This window comes from Muscardinus avellanarius, assembly GCF_963383645.1.
Source record: "Muscardinus avellanarius genome assembly, chromosome: 3".
NCBI lineage: Eukaryota > Metazoa > Chordata > Mammalia > Rodentia > Gliridae > Muscardinus > Muscardinus avellanarius.
Genome location: NC_137788.1, coordinates 104,035,810 through 104,060,456, shown reverse-complemented (window position 1 = coordinate 104,060,456; position 24,647 = coordinate 104,035,810). Strand labels below are relative to the sequence as shown.

Genomic DNA, 24,647 nt, shown 5'->3' with positions numbered 1-24,647 from the left:
CTTGTGTACAGCATGACATCTCTCCCACATTATTACTTGTCCAGAAAACTCACCATAAAGAGAGCTGGCACAAACTGTTTTAATTTCTTTACTGTTCTTACTCTGTATCCTATTATCCAGCAAGTGGATGATCTTCAATTATGTCAACTAGGATCTACTCTAAAGAAATTGAATGCTGTCTGACAGAACAAAATATATTCCCTTAAGTAACAATATTGCATTGACTCCCAGAACATGTTGACTTCCAGAAGACAAAAGGAGAAAGCATCACCCACAATTGAAATGTCTCTACAACTCTGACATTGCTGGTCTGGAGATCTTAGGATAGTGTGTTCTGACACAAAGTGTTTCCAAGATGTGATTAGCTCATACATGAATGTGTACTTTGGTGATGACTATCTGATCATGAATTCCTCACTATCAAAGAGATGTGTCCAGTAAGGTCCGCATTTAGTCAGAATATGTAAAATGTGCCTATAATATGACTTGGCCAAGAGAGAAGTAACTTGGGCCACCAGAGCAGAGGAGAGAATGAAAACCCTGTGACTGAATTTCAGACCTGAATAAATTTACAAACCTATAGCCTTCTCAATAAAAGGAAGCCTGGTGCCTTTATGGAAGGATTCTGCAATATTATCCACATATACATCAACCTACCAAATGTCATATTGGTTCTGACCACAAAATGAGATATTTTAAGGATGAAAGGTCCAGCTAGAACTCCTTGAAACTCTATTTACATCAAGAGAGTAAATAAAGAAATTTCATACCACTAAACAGAGGTTATGACCCCATCAAACTATGAGATATAAGAAAGGTGATTTCTCATAATTTTGTAAGGCCAACCTATTTTGATTGAATGTTAAGATGGTCATACAGTAAGTTTCCTCATACTAATGGGCTTTTAGGTAAAAATGGGAATTACCATACTGTCTGGGATCAAAATTAGAACTAAAAAAGTGGCTGAACATAAAAGAGCAACTGAAGCCGGGCATGGTGGCGCACGCTTATAAATCCTAACATTCGGGAGGCTGAGACCAGAGGATCATGGTTCGCATCATCACTAAGTAGCCTCAGCTACTTAGTGAGGTCCTTCACAACTCAGTGAGACCCTGTTTGAAAATAAAGAGTAAAAAACAGGACTGGGGGTGTCTCTCGGAAGTATAATGCCCCTGGGTTCCATCCCCAGTATTGCAAAAAAAAAAAAAAAAAAAAAAGATCAACTGAATCTATGTAAGTATAGAGCTCAAGTTAGATACAGGATTCAGGGTTATAGTAGAGAATATATATACACACACACACACACACACACACACATTTTTATAAATCTTGACTATGTAAAATAATAAGATAAATATTAAAATTATATCTGTAGGTGAAGATAAGGTAGGAGAAATATTAAGATATATTGAATATATATATATATCATACCAACACAGGTTAATATCGAGATTCTATAAGCAACTCGATAGCCAAAAAATTAAGTTATTAAGATTCAAAAGTAGAGACAAAGAAGAAATGCCTATGTACAACAAGCATAGTGAAAGGTGCTGAAAATCACTCATTGTAAGAGAATTGCGAGTCACCACTATAATGATGTATCATCTCACACATACTAGAATGGAAGCCGCTATCCAGAGAGTAGAAAATAAAAAAGCACTGGCAGGATGTAGACAACTTAAACTCTGTGCACTATTGATGGGATTTTCAAATGGTATAGTTACTATAACAAACAATATAATGGTTCTTCAATGACAGAACTATCAATGATCTAACAATTCCATTTCTGGATATATATCCAAAAAAATATGCTAAGCAAAATAAACCAGTCACAGAAGAGCAAATACTGTGTGCTTCCATTCACATGAAGCATCTAAAGTAGTCAAAATCAAGTGAGAAGCCAGGTGTGGTGGCACAAACTTGTAATCCCAGCATCTGGGAGGCTGAGACAGGAGGAATCAGGGTTTGCAGACAGCCTCAGCTATTTAGTGAGGCTCTTTGCAACTGAATGAGACATTGTGTCAAAATAAAGAATAAAAATAGAGCCAGGGATGTAATTGGGAGGTAGAATGCTCCAGGGTTCCATCCTCAGAACCTCAGGAAAAGAAAAAAAAAAAAAATCAAGATAGGCCTGGTGACCATGCCTATAATTTCAGCCCTTTGAAGACTGAGACAAGAGGATTGCAGGTTCAAGGGCAGCCTCACAATTTAGCCAGGACCTCAGCAACTTAGTGAGACCCCATTTCAAAATAAAAAAAATAAATTAAGGTTGGGATGTAGCTCAGAGATAGAATGCTCTTGGGTTCAATTCTCAATACCATAAATAAAGTAGTCAAAATCAGAAACAGAATATACAAAGGTAGTGCCAAGAACTAGGAAAGAGGAAACAGTGCTTGTTTAACAGATAAAAAGTTTCAGTTCTGCAATATTAAGAAATACTAAAAATATATTTAAATAAAAATTGAATGTACTTAACACTATTGAAATATAAACCTAAAAAGTACTAAAAATATATATATCAATAATATAATCAGGAAAACTAACCTATGAAAGAAAAAAAAAAGATTCTCAAATTACAGAGATTCAATCGAGGTTAATAAACAATGCAAAAAACACAAGAGACAAATACCAAAAAAGTGGTAATTCAGAGAAAGCTGACGTTTGTATGTGTGGTATGATGTGGTATCTATGCAGGGAGCTGGTGACTAAACCCAGGGGAATTCTACCTCTGAGATATACCCCCTGCCCTATTTTATTTTTTATTTGGAAACACATTCTAGGTTGATAAGAAACTCACTAAATTGCTCAAGCTGGCTTTAAACCTGTGAGTCTCGTCTTAGTCTCCCAAGTACTGAGATTACAGGCATGCACCACCATGCTTGGCAAATTAGGCTGACTTTGAGGCAAAAGGATAAAGATAAAGGAGCAGGACGGCATGAGGTTTCATAATGCTAGTCACAATGCTGTACAATTTAAAACATAAATTGCTTATTTTGGGAATTTTCCATTTAATATTTTTGGACTGCAGTTTACCAGTCCAAGAAACTTGGGTAAGTGGGGACTACTGTGTTTGCAAACCATTTATCCAATTGTATGAATGTTCTCTTCAAAAATTAAGGTGATGGGACCATAAGGGTTCTGCCCTCATAGATGTGATTTACACCATTATAAAAAGGCATGTTCAGTTTCTCCCTGTCTGCCATTCACCATTTAAATATGATATCTGTCTCCTTTGAAGTAAGCAAGAAGGCCCTCTCCAGATGCTAACACCTTGATCTTAGACTTCTCATCCTCTAGAACTGTGACAAGTTTTTATTCTTCATAAATTTTCCAATATTGGGTATTCTATTATACCAGCACAAATGAACTAAGATATCTAATAAATTACTAGTAACTAAACTAAATGAAACATTCTCAAAATTCAATAGTGAAAAATCTATTTAGTAAATGAGGAAAATTTATGAATAAATATTTTATATAGTAAGATATACAGATGGCATATAGGTACTTGAAAGAGTATTTAATGTCATTAGCCATCAGAAAAATGCAAATTAAAATTACAAGGAAATAAGCTGCAAACCTATCAGAACAACTACAAAAATAAGTTGATTCTGGCAAGGATACAAAAACCAGATAACCTGATGATGGGAATATAAAATGGTACCACCACTTTGGAAAATAGTTCGGTAGTTTTTCATAATACTTAAAACTACCATACAACTCAGAAATTGTACATTTCTGAGATGTAAGAGCTTATGTTGACATCAAAACCTGTACATACATATGCTCATAACAGCTTTATTCATAATAGCTCAAAATAAGAGATGACTATTGTTTATATGTGTATCATACTGGGGATTGAATCCAAGGGCATTCTATCTCCAAGCTATACCCTAGCTCAATTTTTTATTCTTATTCTGTTTCATTCTATTTTATTTTATTTTGCAGTATGGAGGATTGAACCCAGAGGCATTCTACCTCCAAGCTACATCCCCAGCCTTATTTGTAATTCTTTATTTGGAAACAATATCTCACTAGGTTGTGGAGTGCCTCACTAAATAGCTGAGCTGAGAACCCAGAACCTCCTGTCTCAGCCTCCCCAGTACTATCATTCTAAGCATGTGCCACTACACCCAACTTATTCTTTATAAACATCTGGCATACACATACAACAGAATATTATGCAGCCTTTAAAAAGCATACCCTGTTGCAAGCTACATTCTTCACTAGGGGATTATTTTTTTTTTTAATGTGGTATACCCATACCAGGGACTACAAAGAGGCAATAAAAAGCAACAAACTACTGATCTATATAACAACTAGGGTAAATCCTCAAACACTCCTCAATTTTAAAAAGCTAATTATAAAACATTTTATACCATATAATTCCATCTATATAACATTCTTGGCATGGCAAAATAGGAATGGAGAATAGATTAGCTGGTTACCAGAAAACAGGGAGTCAAGAGAGGGAAATGTGTATGACCTTAAAACAGCTATACAGGAATCTTCATGATGAAACTGTTCTGATTTTGACTGTATCAATGAATATTCTGACTGTAATATTGTACTATAATTTTGTAACATGTCACCATGAGGGGAAAATTGAGTTAAGGGTACATAGGATATCTCTGTATCTATTCTTTCTTACAACTGCATATGAACCTACAACTACCTCAAAGTTAAAACTTTAATTAAAAAATCTGTACCTCTACCTACAACTTTTCTCTCTTCTCATGATGTTTTTCATAATCTGTTTACTTTAGGATTTAAGCTTTTAGGAACTATTAAATGTTTGGTAAATAAATATTTATTTAAAATTTAATAATTTTTAATTTTTTTTTTTTTTTTTGGCAGTACTGGGGATGGAATCCAGGGGCATTCTACCTCCAAGCAATATCCCCAGCCCTATTTTTTTATTCTTTATTTTGAAACAGAATCTCACTAAGTTATGGAATACCTCACTAAGTAGCTGAAGCTGGCTATGAACCTGCAATACTCTTGTCTCATTACAAGAATGCAGCCATATGCCCAGCTTAAATTGAATAATTTCTAAAATTCTAATTTCAAGTTATTTTACTAATAAATTCAAACATAATTACAGTTTAAAATAGTATGTATGTGTCTGGCTTTTTTTGTTTTTTTCATAGAAGATACAACTAAAGTAACAAATGCAAAACTGATAATAGTTTTTCTGGTATGCAGGCTCTCGATTTAATTAAGACTTTTATTTATTACTTTCATTTTACTTATAAAATATAATTTATCATTATAATTTACACTTATAGACTTATTCATATATCTAGATATCAATATATAGATTATAACTTCATTTTATGTCCTCATGGACATTCAAAAACACTGACTATAATTTAGAGCAAAGAGAAAATGACAAAAATTCTAAAAAAAAAAAAAACCAATAGGATATCTTGGGTGTGGTTGCACATGCCTGTAATCCCAGTACTTGGGAAGCTAAAACAGGAGGATCAAGGCCAGCCTTAAGCAACTGTGAGACCCTGTTTCCAAACAAAAAATTTTTAAAGGGCTGGAGGTAGAGCTCGAAGGTACAATGCCCCTGGATTCAATCTCTAGTGTGTGTGTGTGTGTGTGTGTGTGTGTGTGTGTGTGTGTGTGTCTCTGTCTCTCTCTCTCTCTCTCTCACACACACACACACACACACGCGCGAGATAGAATAGACAATAAAAGTGTAAAATAAAATAAAAATATAACTTTCAACTGTAATGCTAAATTTTTTACTTAGACTTTCTAAGGCTAACGAGGGAAGCAACCCCAAATTGCAGAATATATGAGCAAAATAATATAAATCAAGGCAAACTCATAGTATGAAATATACAGTATTTTAAAATTAAATCTAAATCAAATCTTTGAGATTTTAATATATGCCTCCAAACATTATTTAATAAAAGTTAGTATTCAGAACAAAATTTCTTAAAAGGCTAGGTAAGTACTAGTTGGTTTGTTTGTATTTTGTTTTTTGTTTTTGTTTTTGGTTTTTTTTGGTACTGTGGATTGAACCTAGGAGCCTTCTATCTCTGAACTACACTCCCACCCCTATTTTATTTTTTATTTGGAAACAGGATCTAATCAAACTGCTGAAGATCTGCTAAATTGCTAAGTTGGCCATGAACCTGCAATCCTCCTAAGTACTGGGATTACAGGCATGTACCACCTTGGCGGTATTAGATTTTCATGATGAAAAACACATCTTTCAAACCAAAAAAATTAAAATTCACATGTAATAGTGTGGACCAGAAACATTTCCACTAAAGTAAAAACTAAAACTAGAATATTTATTATAATCACTATTACTTAACATTGTTATTTAAATAAAAGTCACTGCAATGATATATTTCTTTCTGCAAAGAGAATAAAACAAGAGTTATAAATATTAGAACGAAATAGAAAAAGTTATCAGATTAGTAAATTTCTAAAAAACTTAAGGAATGACCTTTGTAACTATCAGGCCACTCTATATTAGACCAATATGAAGTTGAAAAGATGGAAAATGGTATAAAACAGGAAACCAGGAATATGGTAAACTCTGAAGGGATGGGCTTGTAAACTATTCTTAATTTTTTGTATTTTTGAATAATTTATAACATAAAAACAATGTGTTTTATAAACAATAAACATTTAAATTATATATAATAATAAATAATCCCAGATCTCTATGACTTATAACACATTTCTCACTCACGTGACACGTGATTTACAAGTTGGTCTCTGCTCTGTTCCCTATGATCTTCAGGAATCTAAGCTGAAGAAGTTAATTCTACCTGGAACATGTCAGCCTCCAGGCCAAAGGAAAAAAAACACTTGGATAAGAACACCTGTGATTCTTAAAGCTTTGTCTCAAAAGTGCTACTTTTGCTCATATTCCATTTGGTAAACAAGTCATTTTACCAAATCTGAAGTCAGTAAAGTGGAAATATATAATCTTTCATTTGGAAGGGACCCTATAGGAAATGACAACCAAAGATTTTTTTTTTTTTGGTGGTACTGGGGTTCCTGGAAGCCCTTCTACCTCTGGGCTACACTCCCAGACCTATTTTATATTTTTATTTGGAAACAGAGTCTCCTAAGCCAGAACGCTCGGCTGGCTTTGAACCTGCGCGATCCTCCTGTCTCTGCCTCCCACAGCCAAAGATTTTGAATAACACAATCTATACCAAGCCCAAACTTTTTAATGTATCTACATAAAGGCATATTTTTATATATGCATGTGTGTGCATGTATGTATTTAGTATATATATATATATATATATATATATATATATATATATATACACATAAATGATGAGAAATAAAATACAGTGGCCTTGAATTATTCCTAATATGCAAATAAAAAGAAGACATTAGATTGGTCAATAAGGAGTTCAACATGACTCAAGTCAAGAAAGTGGTTAGATCAATACCTAAATTCTAATAGGTGAAAAATGAGAAGTGAAAATATAGATGGTATTTTAGACTAGTTTTTTTTGTTGTTGTTGTTGTTTTTCTGGGTTTTTTTTTTTTTTTTTTTTTTTTTTTTTTTTTTGGTGGTACTGGGGATGGAACCCAGGGGACTTCTATCTCCAGGCTACACTCCCAGACCTATTTTATATTTTATTTGGAAACAGGGTCTCTTAAACCAGCTTAGGCTGGCTTCAAACCTGCACAATCCTCCTGTCTCAGCCTTCCAAGCGTGGGGATTACAAGCGTGCACCACCGCGCCTGGCTAGGCTAGTTTTTTTTCTGAAAGATGCTTAAGAGCATCGAGATAGTATGGTAGCTTAAGAAGCAGATAAAGGTTTTAGGACTTAAGATGCTAAATGTATTATTTATATTTATTAGATAAAGAGCAAAAGTTGAAGATTACTGAGGGTTTAATTAAGAAAATCAAAACTAAAGATACATGATGATTCCTCTTCTACTGAAACAGTAAGATAAAGGCAAAGATAAATGTTATTAGTGAAGAGAAGGCAATTTAGTCAATTAACAAATATTTATTGAAAATATAAAAATTGTAAAGCCCTGTGCTTAGATCAAAAGAAAGCAAACACATAATCCTAGTTCTTGAAGAGCTGGCAATATAATGGAGAGCACAGATTGAAATAACTACTTTAATGGGAGAACAAAGTGCTATAAGAACACATATATAGTAAGCTCACATTTGTAAGATAAAAGATGTGCAACATTTTTCATATATGGAGAATAATAAAAGAAATTAAATGCAGAAAAACAAAGTTGGCAAATACACAGACTTGAAATTCAAAGGATATGTTACCTAGGCCATTGTAGAGTGACTAAGTGAATATGTTTTAAAGTCATACATAATAGAACTAGATATGAATTGCAGCAATTCTATTTTCTTACTATATGATCTTGAATAAATAGCCTAACCTCTGTAAAAATAAAGATAGATAAGAAGTACTGTATCCAATGCTATTGTAAGGATTAATATAGATGAAAGTAGGGAATTTAGCAAAGTGAGTGTCCTACAGAAAGCAAAAATATAAACAGTATTTGTTATTTTAAAGTGTGTCAATTCACTTTGTAAAGTGCAAAATCCTACATAAATATGAGCCATTTTTCTAAAACAATAGCTAAAAACCATGTTGAATATGTATTTTTAATATATGCGATAATATTTATCAAATAGTTATAGAATATTTAAAAGCATTTATATTCTTTTTTCTTTAACATCTCTCAACTTAAAGGAACTTTATTTCCAAATATAATTTGGAAACACACACCAGCCACTTATAGCACAAAAAGGAACAAAATGGTGAAAAACAGCAGCAATTATTGAATTTGTCATTCCAAAATCTATAAGGTAAAGCATTAGCAATCAAAAGGAATAAAGGTGCATATCCTTTTTGTTCTTGGCACCACAAAAAAAGAAAGAGAAACTAAGAAAATAAAAGAATAATCTTTTGTGACTTGAGTTTCTAAGCACTTACAGTAAACAAAAAAGCATTTCTAGTCTTAAAAGTACATGTATATTCATATGTATTTAGCATTTAAATGAAGAAATATGCCAAATAGCTGTGGGAAAATGTTAACAGGGAAAATCTTTATAATTCCTAGATACCCAAATTTATCCAATTAGTTTCTAATATATGTTTACAAAAATGCAAAGTTACAACCCTAAACCCTACAACCATTTTACCTATGATGTCACAAAACCTACTTTTTGTTCTTTTTCTATTTCCAATTGCTTCTTAATAGACAAAAGTTCACTTTTGAGATTAGATAGTTCAAGCTCCTAAAGAAAAAGAAACATGAAATTTATAGGTGTTCCTGTACATTGCTCAAGACAATGAAAATGTAAACTAGTACTTCAAGTAAACTCATTTATGTATAGAAATAAATGCACTCATGAAATACCCTTTAATAGTCTAAATAAAACATAGCAAGATGTCATTGATCGAGGTCTCTGAGGCTCTTATCAGAAAACAGCTGTATATCTCCCACTCTCTCTAGTCTGTCCCCTTTTCCTTCTCAATTATCAGAGCTCCAAGTTTACTTAACAACTAGAACTGTAACAGCCATCTGAAATTAGTTAATTCCACCATTTCAAAAGAATAAAATGAAGAACCACTTAAACAAAAGATCTGTTAATATCTATTTCAGATCTACAATTATGATTCTATAGCTAAAAATTTTAGCTTTACTTTATATTATTCTTTACTACCAGCCACGCTGACATCAAAACTGGCTTTATTGCTATTTGTTTTATATCTCACCAAAGATGCTTTCACTGATGACTGTTCTTGCTCTTTGCTCTTATAAAGTCCTAATTCAGAGTCTCTTTCTTCAACAATCTTATCATATTGGTGCTACATTAAACAAAGAAAACACTATAAGTATATTAAACTGAATAGGCTGTGTTTTATAAGATGGTATCCTAATGTTTATACATTTGAGTGTATTATTGTTCAACTTTTCAATTTTTTTCATTCAAACAACCTGAACAGTGAAACACACAGAAATAATCTAACAGAAAAACAAGAAATAACTCTTTTTAATTACAGTGAATTTCATCATTTAAAAATAAATTAGAACCACCAGGACTTCTTAGATAAAGAATCATTGTTAAATAATTCTAAATCTGAAACAGAAAATATGAAATAAACTTAGAAATTTCTGTCATAAAGAGTGAAAATTATCAGAAACTCTATTATTAGAGTTAAGTCAAAAGAACTTCCCAGTCAGCATGAAGTCTCTCTCACTGGCCAAAGGTAGGACAATTTGAGTATCAATATGAACAAAAAATGCACAGGACTGAAACATACCACATTTATTTAAATCCATGAGTTCATAATGTTATTTAAACTACTTTTTTAAGCTCTTCTTTGATACCACAATAATGTTTGCTTCCAGCAACAATTTTTTTTTCTTGTGGTACTGGGGGTGGAACCCAGGGGCTTTTCTACCTTTGTGCTATACTCCCAGACCTATTTTATACTTTATTAGGAAACAAGGTTTCACTAAGTTACTGAGAGCATCACTAAGTAGCTGAGGCTGGCTTTGAAGTTGTGCGATCCTCATGTCTCGGCCTCCCAAGCACTGGGATTACAAGGGTGCACCACCACACCCGACTCCAGCAACAATTTTTAAAAGTGGACAGGTAGGCATAGCCTACCTACTCTCTAAGTCTTGAAGAAAATGAGGTTTCCTTTCCTAAAAGGAAGATTACTTGATAAAAAAAAACAATGAAAAGATAACAATTATAAAAATAGAAGACACAAACACAATCAACATTAAACCTTTCATCTATTTATTCCTTTGTTTAAAATGTTTACCTTAACCCGGGCATGGTGGTCATGCTCATAATCCCAATAATTGGAAGGCTGAGACTGGAGGATCACAGATTAGAGGACAGCCTTAGCAAGTAGTGAGACTTTCATCAACCTAACAAGGGATTGATAGAAAATAAAACTAAAATTGGAATGGGGTCTAGTTGGGAGGTAGAATACCCCTGAATTCAATCCCCAGTAGTGTTAGAAACACCGAGAAAATACAAATAGTATTGAGAAACATATCCAGAATATATGCTTAACTAAACGATGAGAAGTGGAATGAGACTTCTAGAAGAATTCAGGCGTGATTACCTTCATCTAAGATTAAGAGATTTACTAAAGGAAATAATATCTAAACTCAATTTTGTATGATTAAGATCTGAACTTAGAGAAATAGGGCATCAAGAGTATTACAGATCTAATTATTCATTGTTTTACAGACACTAATAAAAAGGAAAAGAAAAAATCAGAATAAAAAACAAAATATTACAACAAATCAGAATATCTTGAGTTCACCTTTTTTTTTTTTTTTTGGTGGTACTGGGGTTCCTGGAAGCCCTTTTACCTCCGGGATACACTCCCAGACCTATTTTTACATTTTTATTTGGAAACAGGGTCTTCTAAGCCAGCGCGCGCGGCGAGCTTCGAACCTGCGAGAATCCTCCTGTCTCTGCCTCCCAAGCGCGGGGATTACAAGCGTGCGCCACCACGCCCGGCTTGAGTTCACCATATTTTGAACAGAAATAGGCCTTCAATTAAACTTTTTATGATGTAAAAGTTACCTTATGCTTTTCCATAAGTGCTACCATTTCAGCTATTTTATGTTGACATCGTATGTCAATTTCTTTCTGTAGTTTTACTGCTTCATCAGCTATTACTTTTGCCTTCTCAACCTATCAAATAATGTTTAAATTAATGTAAAAATTTAACTCAAATGTAAAAAAAATTCTCTGCTTATATAAAATGCAAGCTCAATCACCAGTGAATTAGAAAAACAAGAACATGTATCATTGTTTTGGTTTATCTTAGGGTGTTCTATCAAGTGAAATGACACTGTGATAAATATTCAATCTTTTCAAAAATTATATGCTACTCAATAGTGAAGTATTTAGAATAATAAGAGTAATTTTCCTTCTATAAAAACTGGTAATTGTTCCTAATAAAAATTTACTAAATCTTTTAAAATATCACAATTCAAAAACTAATAATATGTATTACTTTCTTCTTTAAATGCTAGTAAACAAATACAAAATATTAGTATAAGTTCTAAACATGTTTAGTTTTTCCTACCTCTCCCAAAAGATTTTCTTCTGATATCTTTTTGTCCTCAATTTCTTTTTGATAGCTGCCAGTCATTTCTTCAAATTTTTGTTTAGCACTTTCTAGCTCTAGCTCTAATTTACTGACCTTAAAGAAAACAGCATGAGTATTAGTAAAAGTTGTGAATTATCTGAAAATATTCCATTTTATTTTATGGTTTTGTGAATCTTAAAAGTTACTTATTGATAATCACCAGGAATTATTCACAAAATTTGTCTTATTCCCTAAAACAAATATTTAGTCTTTACAGGTAACATAAAATAAGCAGTCACATATTTATTTTTAATTAGTTTCTCAACAATACTTAAACTGGTTAGTTTAATTTTCTATTTTTATTACAATAAGTAACTATACAAGTAGGGCAGAAAACTCATATATTAAAAAAGCATATTCTAGCCGGGCATGGTGGCACACACTTGTCCCACGCTTGGGAGGCAGAGACAGAAGGATAACACAGGTTCAAAGCCAGCCACATTGGCTTAAGAGACCCTGTTTCCAAATTTTAAAAAAGTACAAAAATAGGTCTGGGAGTGTAGCCCAGAAGTAGAAGGGTTTCCAGGAACTCCAGTACCACCAATAAATAAATAAATAAATAAATAAATAAATAAATAAATAAGCATATTCTTAATTAGTTTTCTATAAAAAACAAACACCAGCTGGGCATGGTGGTGCATGCCTATAATTTCAATATTTGGGAAGCTGAGACAGGCAGATTACAGATTGAAGACAGGCAGATTACATCAGCCATTCCCACATAGCAAGACTCAGCAATCTAGTGAGAGAGACCCTGTTTCAAAACAAAAATAAAAAGAGCTGAAGGTATAGCTCAAAGGTAGAATACCCCTGGATTCAAACCCTAGTACATCACGCATACACACACACACACACACACACACACACACACACACACACACACTTGATTTCTATCATTATGAAATACCTAGTGTAAATATTTACTGAATTACATAGCTATGACTCAAATATAATAATTATCAAGAAAGAGAACCCTAAATTAGCCACACCCTTGAAGATTCACTTTTACCTTAGAATGAATTAGATTTGGGGAGAGGTGTATATAGCAGAGACAGAGAAAGGGGAAGGGAGGTATGGACAATTTAGCCATAAACCAGACTATATTCTATTTCCATGAGTTAACCTCAAATTTTAAGACCCAGAACATTACCAGTATTGATAAAAGCTTCTGAGTGTCCCTCTCCATTAGTTTTCCCTTACTGCCCTCTAAAGTATAGCAAATATTCTTAGTATTTGTAAATAAATGCTCTTTATTCCCTTATTCTTCTTTACAGCTTTACTGCATAATCATGTATCCCTAGGTAATAGTTGCTTTTGAACTTTTTATAACTATTTTCACAGTATATGTACTTTTTTGTGTGTGTTTGGGACTGGAGATTGAACCAAGGAGCATTCTACCTCCAAGCTACACCCCTTATCCTCCTGTCTCAGCTTCCCAAGTAGTGGGATTACAGGCATATGCCACACAAAGGTAGTATATGTATTTCTTTTACTTAACCTTTTAATTCAATAGCATGATATTTATGTGTATGATCATAGTTCATTTATTTTCTCTGGCTACTAGTGTTCTATGAATAAACCACAAGTTATTCATATATTCAATTGTTCTTAGACATTATATTCTTGTAAACATCCCCCAATGCATGTATAGAATTTCTCTATAATATACACCTAGAATTAAACAATTGTTAAATAACTGCATAGGGCAGGTTACATGTTCAACTTTATAATTCCCCATGGATGGTATGTATATTGGGTATTACTTCCAGTTTGTGATTTCTTTGCTTTTTAAACAAAAATAATTAATGATAGCATAAATGAATATCTCAAATATGGTTGTTTTTTATATTTAAGAAATCTGGCTAGGCGTGGTGGTGCACGCTTATAATCCCAGCCATTTGGGAGGCTGAAATAGGAAGATCATGGTTCGGGGACAGCCTCAGCTACTTAGTGAGGTCCTCTGCAACTTAGTGAGACCCTGTTTCAAAATAAAGAATACAAAATAGGGCAGGGGATGTAGCTTGGAGGTCAAATGACCCTGGGTTCCATCCTCAGACCCACACACACACAAAAAAAGAAATCTGTATTACCAGAGAGTAAATTTATTCTCTATATCTGTTTCAAATGGTTTCAAGTCCTGCCTTTCATTGATATTTATAACTTTAAGGAATTCTTTTCTGTCTGTAGTGTAAGGCTACAACAGTCAAATGTTTCAGCACTATATATCTGCAATACAACCTCTATATTATGTCTGCTTTCCATTTATTCATGGATCATTTTTTAGGTTCTCTCAACTGGCTTGATTACCTTTGTACCAATGTCATACTGCCTTAAATACCTTAGTTGCAAAAATAATCTTTATATCTGATAGGACATATTTCTCTGTCTTTTCCTTTTTAGGGACTGCCATATAGCTAGGTATAGTGTCACACACCTGTAATCTCAGTATTTGCAAGCTGAGACAGGAGGATCTCAGGTTCAAAGCCCACCTTAGCAAGACTGTTTTCCAAGTAAAAACAGAGTAAGGCTAGGAGTGCAGCTTAGAGATAAAAGACCCCTAGGTTCAATCCTCATTACCAAAAAAAAAAAAACAAAAAAAAAAACTGACTTGGTTATTTTCTTGGCTTACTGCTCGTTCAGATAAATTTTAGAATAAACATGTCAGGTTTTACAGAAATACTTGATAAAATTTTAAATAAACATATAAATCAAACTTGGAGTAAACTAATGCTTTCATTTTAATATAAATGCTGTGAGTGTGTGTGTGTGTGTGTGTGTGTGTGTGTGTGTGTGTGTAATATTAAGGAATGAACCCAGGGGCATTCTACTGAAGTTACAACCCTGGCCCTTATTAGTTTTTGTTTTGAAATAGGGTCTCACTAATTTACTGAAAGTCTTGCTACATTGCTAAGGCTGGTCTTCAATGTGCAATCTTTCTGTCTCAGTTTCCCAAGTACAAGTGTGTAGCACCATACCTGGCAAGTGTTAAATTTTAAATTATATTTTGAAATAGTTTTCAGCAGGCTTTTAAGATGAATAATGATTTCTGTATCTAATACTACTACTAAACACACTTAATATGATTGTATTAATTCACATAGACAGAACTCCTGTCTAAAACCAACTGAATCTGAAGTTTGCCTCGTCAAATATTTTAAGTCAGCCAGGTATAATGGTGCACAACTATAATCCCAATACTTGGGAGACAGGAAGATCAGAGATTTGAGACCAATCTCAGCAACTTAAGCAAGACTCTCAGGAACCTAGTGAGACCTTATTTCAAAATAAAAAAATTAAAAGGCCAGGGAGTATAGCTCAGAGATAGAGGCTGAGTTCAATCTCCAGTAACAAAATACACACACATACACACACATACACACACACACACACACACACACACACACACACAATCTCAAATCACTAATTCGATTTCTTTATGAGGGCTATCCAGGCTAATTATTTCTTTTCAGATTATTTTGGTTAATCCTTTTCAACTTTTTTCAAATATATTCTATTATGATATTCACAAAAATCTACCTTTAGATTGTGATAAAAAGTATATGCTGTAAAGCCAAGCATGGTGGCACACGCTTGTAATCTTAGTACTTGGGAGGCTGACACAGGAGGATCTGGGTTCGTGACCAACCTTCACTACTTAGTGAAGTCCTCTATAACTTAGACTCCATTTCAAAATAAAAAGAATAAAAAATTGGGCTGGGAGTGTAGTTCAGAGGTAGAATGTTCCTGGGTTCAATCCCCAGTACCACAAAAAAAGGTGTGTGTGTGTGTGTGTGTGTGGTGTGTGTATATATATAATTTCTATATTAATAAGACTGTAAAGGACATGTATTACATATATATGAGTATAAATATATAAGTTGTCTTTGTTAAATAGTCTGAATATTTTTCATAAGTATGTTTCCATCAATTTATTTATTTATTTATTTATTTATTTATTTATTTATTGGTACTGAGAGTAGAACCCAGTGGCTTTTCTACCTCCAGGCTATACTCCCAGACCTATTTTATATTTTATCTGGAAACAGGGTCTCACTAAGTTGCTGAGAGCCTCACTAAAGTAGCTGAGGCTGGCTTTGAACCCTGTGTGATCCTAGTTTCACTAGGAGGCTCCTGTCTCAGCCTCCTAAGCACTGGGATTACAAGCATGCGCCACCACACCCAGGTTCCAATACTTTTTAAAGGTAAGTATGTTGTATATATAATTCAAGGTAAACAGTAAGACTGGTATCTTCTTAGTACAAGAGAATATTTTCACACTATTTTCTGACTTCCATTGTTGTTTATTAAGAATTTTAGCCAGGCATGGTGGTGCACGCTTGTAATCTCCCTGCTTAGGAGGCAGAGACAGGAGGATCGCGCAGGTTCGAAGCCAGCCTTGCTGGCATAAGAGACCCTGTTTCCAAATAAAAATATAAAATAGGGCTGGGAGTGTAGCCCAGAGGTATAAGGGTTTCCAGGAACCCCAGTACCACCAAAAAAAATATTTTTATCTCCTGCCACCCTTTCATTAGTGATCTTCAATCTGATATTCTGTAATTTTACTATCCTAAGCCTAGGTATGTATTTCTTTTAAATTTTCCTTCTTGATAGCAGTTTATCTTTGTGTATCTACAAATTCATGTCTTTCATCAGTTCTAAATAGTAGCAGTTATTATTGCCTCTCCCCAATTCACTCTACTATTTTCTTCCTTCTGAACAATATAAAACCCTTCAAAAAACAAATTCACTATAATTCATGACAATAATAGGATAATAGCATAAAAGTTAGCCATGAGACATAAAAGAAATAATGTATTTTAAGACTAAATATACCAGGCAAACAAAAATTTTAAGAGTAGGTAAAATTATAAATTGCAACTATATATGCTATTTACAAGAGACATATAAAACATAAAAATACAGAATGGAGCTGGGCATGGTGGCGCACGCTTGTAATCCCAGTACTTGGTAGTCTGAGACAGGATGATCATGGGCTTGTGTGGTCAGCTTCAGCTACATAGTGAGGCCCTTCACAACTCAGTGAGACCCTGTTTCAAAATAAGGAATATAAAATAAGGCTGGGGGTATAACTCAGAGGTAGAAAGCCTCTGGGGTTCAATCTCCTATACCACACACACACACACAAAAAAAAAAAAGGAACAGACAAAAATAAATGGATTTAAGTGACATTCCATGCAATGCAAATAGTAAAGAGAATAAAACAGGTATAATAGAAAACTCTGTTCTAAAGCAAGAAGCACTACTAAATATAAAGAAGGTATCTTTGTTTTAATAAAAATTTCTAACCGGGCATGGTGGCACATGCTTGTAATTCCAGCATTTGGGAGGCTAAGACCAGAGGATCGTAGTCTGCAGACAGCCTCAGCTACCTTAGTGAGACCCTTTTTGCAACTGAGACCCTGTTTCAAAATAAAGAATAAAAAATAGGGCAGGGGGTGTAGCTCGGAGGTCGATTGCCCCTGGGTTCCATCCTGAGACCCACAAAAAATTTGTTTCTATTATATATAAATATAAAATGCATATTAAGTATGAATATAAAGTTATATCTTACAAAATAAAAAGTTTCATTTATTATAAATTAGAAGCAACTAATATGACCTTAAAAGAAAGAAAAGTTGAACAGGGCACATATTATTATAGATACTCAGGAGGCTGAGGCAAGAGAATTTCATGTTCAAGGCTAGCCTTGGTCATTTAGTGAGACCCTATTTCACAATAAAATAAAATAAAAAGGGCTAGGGATATAGGTCAGTGGTGAAGTGTTTGCCTATTTGGCATAACACAAGGACCTGAATTCTATCCCTAGTAATGAAAAAAAATGTTGACAGAACTACAAATAAAATAAATTCACAATCATCATGTAAGATTTTTATCCCATTTATCTCAGTCAAGCAATTAATAACATAAAGAAAAAGTCAGCAAATTTAGAAGGATATACAAATTTAAAGAATATGACTAGCAATCAGTAAATTTAGAAGGATATACAAATTTAAAGAATATGACTAGCAATCTTGATCTAATTAAATACTCCAGCAACTGTAGAATATGCATTATTTTCAAGTACATAAGGCATATTTACAAAAAGTGACTCTATAATGGGCCATCAAGAAAATATCAATAAATTTCAAAATGCTAAAACCACTCCAGAGTGTTCTTTCTAATCACTATGCAATTATACTAAAAAATCTTTAACAAAACAGAACATCACAGTTTAGAAATTAAGAATTACAGGAGAATATTGAATCAAGTAATGCTAATTTACTGTATTTCAAAACCTATAGGATAAAGCTATAGTGAATCCTCAAGAAATTTATAGCCTTAAAATGTGTACATTATTCAGGTGGTGGTTAACACACACCTATAATCCTAATATTTGGGAAGCTTGATACAGGAGGATCTTAGGTTACAGAACAGCCTCAGCTATTTACTGAGACCCTAAAAGAATTCAGCTTTATTATGACATAATTTACACAAAATAAAATTTGAATTTTTTCTGTGTGGTACTGGGTTTTGAACCCAGAGGCAATCTACTTCTGAGCTACATATACCCCCAGCCCTATTTTTTATTATATATACACACACACACACACACACACACACACACACACACACACACACATTGTGGCACTGGGGATTGAACTCTGGGGCATTCTACTTCTGAGCTACACCTCCAGCCCTATTTTATTTTCTGTTTGGAAACTGGGTCTCTGTAGGCTGATGACAGTCTTGCTGAGGCTTTTTTCAAACCTTCAATCCTCCTGTCTCAGCCTCCCAAGTACCAGGGTCATAAGCATAAGCCACCATTCCCGGCTTTTATTTTTTTATTTTGAAACAGGGTCTCAGAAGTTGCTGAGGCTGTCTGTGAACCTGGTATCCTCCTGTCTCAGTCTCCCAAGCACTGGGGTTATAAGCATGTGCCAATACACCAAGCTAAAATTCATTTAATTTTAATTATAAAGTCTGATAAGAAGCTGGGCGTAGTGATGCACGCTTGTAATCCCAGTATTTGGGAGGCTGAGACAGGAGGATTGTGCAGGTTCAAAGCCAGCCTCAGCTACGTAGGCCCTCTGCAACTCAGTGAAACCTGTTTCAAAGTAAAGAATAATAAAACAGGGCTGGGTGTGTCACTCAGAGGTAGAATGCCCCTGGTTTCCATCCCCAGTACTGCAAAAAAATAAAAACTAAAAAACAAGGTCTGATAAGCTTTGAAAAATTATTTTAGAACCATATAATGGCAGTAGCAATCTATATACAAATTATTTTCCTAATCCCAAAAAGTTCTCTTATATACCTTTCCAGATTGTCACATCCTCCCAACCATGCAACCAACTATTCTGCTTTCATTCTCTACAAACTGGCTTTGTGAGGTTGACACAGGATGATGGATGTTTCAAGGCCAATCTCAGCATCTCAGTGAGACCCTGTCTCAAAATAAAAATACAAATAAAATAGGGATGAGGGAGGGTGTAGCTCAGAGAATGCAACTGATTTCAATCTCCAGTACCACCAGAAAATAAATAAAGGAATATAAATTGGCTTTGACTCTTCTAAAATTTCATTTGGAAGCATGCTCAATGTACTTTTCAGTATATAGGTTATTTCACTCAGCCTCATCCAAGGTTCTTTTATGTAGCTGGGCATTGTGAACAACTGTGATCCCAGTACTTGAAAAGCTAAGGAAGATCAAAAAATTGCAGCCAGCTGCAGCAACTTTGCAAAGCCCTCTGCAACTTAGTGAGACACTGCTTCAAAATAAAATAAATAAAAAAAATAGGGCTCAGAGGTAGAATGCCCTTGAGTTCAGTCTCCAATACCACACACACACACACACACACACACACACACACACACACACACACACACACACAGAATTCATTCATGTTCATAGCAGTATCAATAGGTCTTTTTGTTATTGAGATTCCATTAAATAATGCCAAATTTGTTCATTCAGTTTTTTGTTGACATTTATATTGTTTTCGTTTATTTAATCATTGTGGATAAAGCTGTATGAAAATTCTTGAAATCTTTTTTTTGTGTGTGTGAGTCTGAGGACGGAACCCAGGGGCATTCGACCTCCAAGCTACACCCCCAGCCCTATTTTTATTGTTTATTTTGAAACAGGGTCTCACTAAGTTATGGAGTGCCCAAATAGCTGAGGCTGTCCACAAACTGTGATTCCCCGATCTCAGACTACCGAATGTTGGGATTACAAGCAGACGCCACCATGCCCAGCCTCTTGTAGAAGTCATTTAGTGAACATTTTTTCAATTATCTTCTGTTAATATGCAAGAAAAGAATTGTTGAGTCATAGAATAAATGAATATTTAATTCTATAACAAACCACCACACAATTTTCCAAAGTGATTATTTTACACATGCCTATTAGGAATGTATGGGGCTCTAGTTTATCCATATCTTCACTAATGTTTGCTGAAGACTGTGTTTTTAATTTCAGCTTCTTGTGGATAGAACCCAGATTCAAGTGTATGACACTTGTGTAGTCACAAAAGGCCCCTGACATATTTTCATGTGGATAAAGCTGTATAAATTTTAAATAATTTTTTTATTTTTTATTTTTTTGGCGGGTCTGAGGATGGAACCCAGGAGCATTCTACCTCTGAGCTATACCCCCTGCCCTATTTTTTATTCTTTATTTTGAAACCAGGTCTCACTGAATTGCAGAGGACCTCACTAAGTAGCTGAGGCTATCCATGAACCGCGATCCTCTGGTCTCAGCCTCTCAAATGCTGGAATTACAAGCAAGCGGCCACCATGCCCGGCTTAAATAATTTTTTATCTGGGTGCCCTACATATTCATTTTGCAGTGAGTTCTACAAATTTTCTAGTTGGCCACAGTTATATTTGTAGTGGTATCCTATTGTAGGTTTATTTTTCGTGTATGTTATGACTAATGACATTGAATTTTTCTTTTGTGGTACTTGGGATGGAACCCAGGGGCTTTTCTACCTCTGTGCTATACTCTCAGACCTATTTTATACTTTCTTTGGAAACAGGGTCTCAACTAAGTTTCTGAGAGCCTCACTAAGTAACTGAGGCTGGCTTCAAATCTGTGCAATCCTCCTATGTCAGCCTCCCAAGCACGGGGATTACAAGCATGCACCACCACGCCCAGCGAATATTTTTTCAAATGCTAGTCATTTGTATATTTTCCTTTTTGAAGTATTTAAGACTTTTACCCATTTTATTTTTTACTGTGACAAAACACATAACATAAAATTTACCATATGAAACTTTTTTTTGTGGTACTGGAGATTAAACTAAGGAGGATTTTACTTCTGAACTACACCCCCAGCCCTATTTTTTTTTTTTCTTTATTTTGAAACAGGGTCTCACTAAATTGCGGAATGCATCACTAAGCTGAGGCTGGCCATGAACCCAGATCCTCCGGTCTCAGCCTCCCAAGTACTGGGATTACAAGCATGCACTAGCACACCCTGATTCATATGAGCCATTTATAACTGCACAGTTCCCTAGTTTAGGAACATTTACAATTATTATGCAACCAATCCCCTAAACTCCTTACAAAATCTTTTTTTTTTTTTTGGTTTCACATTTTTATTAGGGGAAGGGGCTTCCTCCTGTCAATGGAAGTGTTCACAGGTTCTTCAGCCACTCCAAGCTGGGGCCCTGGGGGTCCTGAGGGGTGGCTGGGCACATCGGGCATGTTCCCATCATCTCAATCAGGCACTGGGTAGCTGTAGGGTGTGGCTCTATTGGTCATGATGGCATACTTGGTGTAGGGGCTGATTGGGGTCAGAATTATAGAGAGGCCTGTGACGGTGAATGACACAACCAGCACTGGATGCTGGGCCCAGGTGTTCTTGAGGTAGTCGGCAATTCTTGCAGCCATCTTGCTCCCGGCAGCAGTGAGGGTGCCTTACAAAATCTTTTAAGACTGAAAGTAGACTAAAAATTCCCAAACTTATTTGGCTTACCAGCCCTTTTTCAGAAAAAAAAAATTACTCAGAAGTCCACTGGAAATCTACCCTCTTTAAAAAATAAGCAAGACAGGCATGGTGGCACATGCTTGTAATCCCTGCATTTGGGAAACTGAAACAAGGATCCGAGTACGTGGACAGTCTCAGCTTCTTAGTGAGACCCTTTGCAACTCATTGAGACCCTGTTTCAAAATAAAGAATAAAAATTAGGGCTGGGGTCTGGGTGTGGTGGCGCACGCTTGTAATCCCAACATTTTGGGAGGCAGAAACTGGAGGATTGTGGTTCACAGATAGCCTCAACTCCTAGCAAGTCACTTTGCAACTCAGTGAGACCCTGTTTCAAAAATAAAGAATAAAAAATAGGGGTGGGGGTGTAGATTGGAGGTAGAATGCCCCTGTGTTCCATCCTCAGTACTACAATAAATAAATAAGTAAATATATAAATACATACATAAGATAAGCAGAAAGATTGCTAACAAATTTGTTATATATTAACATGTATAAATATAAGTATATAAAATATAAAATGTAAAAATGAAATTTATATTTCATTCCAGCAGTCCCCAGGACTCATATAGCCCACTTTGGGAATGTGTGGTAAACTTTATCTTCTCTTCTCCTCATAGCCCTTGACAACCACCACTCTATTTTCTATCTTTTTAAGTTTGACCAGTCTAGGAGCTCATGCAAGTAGAATTATACAATAGTTGTCCTTTTTTGACCAGCTTATTTCACTTAATATGTCTTTAAGGTTCATCCATATTGTATATATAAAAAATTGCTTCCTAAGGATGAATATATTACATTGTACCTCTATAGTAGCACATTTTGTTTATCCAAACATCTGCCAAAACACTAAGATTGCTTCCAACTTTTTCTTTTTTCTTCTTTTTTTTTTTTTTTTGTTGCAGTAATAGGAATGGAATCCAGGGCCATTTTACCTCTGAGCTACTCCCCTAGCCCTATTTTTTTAGTCCTTCCAATAGTGATAGGATCATCTGACATTTTCATAATAGTCCTCAAGAATTCCAATTTCTCCTCATAAACATATATATTGGTTTATTAATAATATCTATCCTAATAGGTATGAGGTGACACCTCACAGTACTTTTGATTTGCAATGATTAATGATGTGCTTATTAGCAATTTGTATATCTTCTTCAGAAAAATGTCTATTCAACTCTTTTGCCCATTTTTGTAGTCAAGTTGTGTATTATGTTGTTTCCTTTTGCCCATTTTTAAAATTTTAATGTTTTTCTTATTATTGAGTTTTAAGCTTAAGTTCTTTATTCTGGATATATCCTTTGTCAAGTAAGTGTTTTTTAGGTGTTTTTCTCTTTCTTTGTATCTTGCCTATTCATTTTCTGTGTCAGCCTCCCAAGAAGTGGGATTACAAGCATGCACCACCATGCCCAGTTATCCAGCTTCAATTTCATTGACACTCTGTTCATCTGTCTTAATGTACTATTAGAAAAACATGAAGTTGTTTTGTTTTCTACCATATTTCACTTTTTAGTTCTAGATTCTTTTTATAATTTCTGTTCTGCATTGAAATTCTCCATTTGGTCTTTCATTTGAATGACAAATTCTGTCTTTGAACATGTTTATAGTAGCTGCATATAAGACCTTATCCGCCAAAACTTCAACATTTAGGTTATCTTGGGGCCATTTTCTTTTAGACTGATTTTTATAGTACTGATAGACACCAATATCTTCAGTTTGTCAATACTACAAATAATGGTGCTATGAATATTTTTGCATATTTATGTTGTACCTACAAGTACAGAATTATGCAGTATATCTATCAGCTACTTTTCTACATAATGTTAGCAGTTTATAAAAATTTTGTTTATCTTAAAGTGTGTGTGAGTGTGTGTATGTATGTGTTTCCCCACATGCACACACAGTACTATATATTGAATACAAGGGCATTCTACCTCCAAGCTACACCCCTCCAGCCCTTTTTAAATTTTTTTTCTTTTTTTAAAACAAGAGTCTTGCTAGGTTGCTGAAAGTCTTACTCAATTGTTGAGGCTGGCTTTGGATCTGTCTCATCTTCCCACATACTAGGAGTACAGACATCACAATATCTGGCTCTACCTTAACTTTTAATCACAATATTTATTTATTTTTATTTCAAAGAGAATTTTAAAAAGTATAAAATTTTTGTTACCTACTAAAAGCACATATTTAATACATTGATAACGATTGCTTTCCATTCAAGATTTTAAAACTATTTATTGCCACATGCAGTGGCACACATCTGTAATCAACTACTCAGGAAGCTAAAGAGGAGAAAAGAAAATTTGAGACCATCCTAGGAAACTTAGCAAGACCTTGTCTCAAAATAAAATTTAAGCCAGGCGTGGTGGCGCACACTTGTAATCCCCGTGCTTGGGAGGCGGAGACAGGAGGATCGCACTGGTTTGAAGCCAGCCTTGCTGGCTTAAGAGACCCTGTTTCCAAATAAAAAATACAAAAACAGGTCTGGGAGTATAGCCCGGAGGTA

The 24,647-nt window shown here is 34.6% G+C and overlaps 1 protein-coding gene and 1 pseudogene across 2 annotated transcripts in view; both read right to left on the bottom strand.

The window, feature by feature from the left end:
- The window catches only part of SYCP1 (synaptonemal complex protein 1), a gene marked incomplete at both ends in the record, with an annotated part of 133,624 nt that overhangs the window by 19,206 nt on the left and 89,771 nt on the right, over nt 1-24,647 (bottom strand). The window contains 4 exons of the mRNA XM_080691508.1: nt 9,194-9,268; nt 9,750-9,842; nt 11,588-11,698; nt 12,096-12,212. Coding sequence (XP_080547634.1) covers nt 9,194-9,268; nt 9,750-9,842; nt 11,588-11,698; nt 12,096-12,212 — 396 coding nt within the window. The remainder of the gene's footprint in view (nt 1-9,193; nt 9,269-9,749; nt 9,843-11,587; nt 11,699-12,095; nt 12,213-24,647) is intronic.
- Nucleotides 21,795-22,050, bottom strand: LOC308261332 (NADH dehydrogenase [ubiquinone] 1 alpha subcomplex subunit 3-like; annotated as a pseudogene). The gene has a single exon. The product of its transcript is annotated as an NADH dehydrogenase [ubiquinone] 1 alpha subcomplex subunit 3-like (transcript).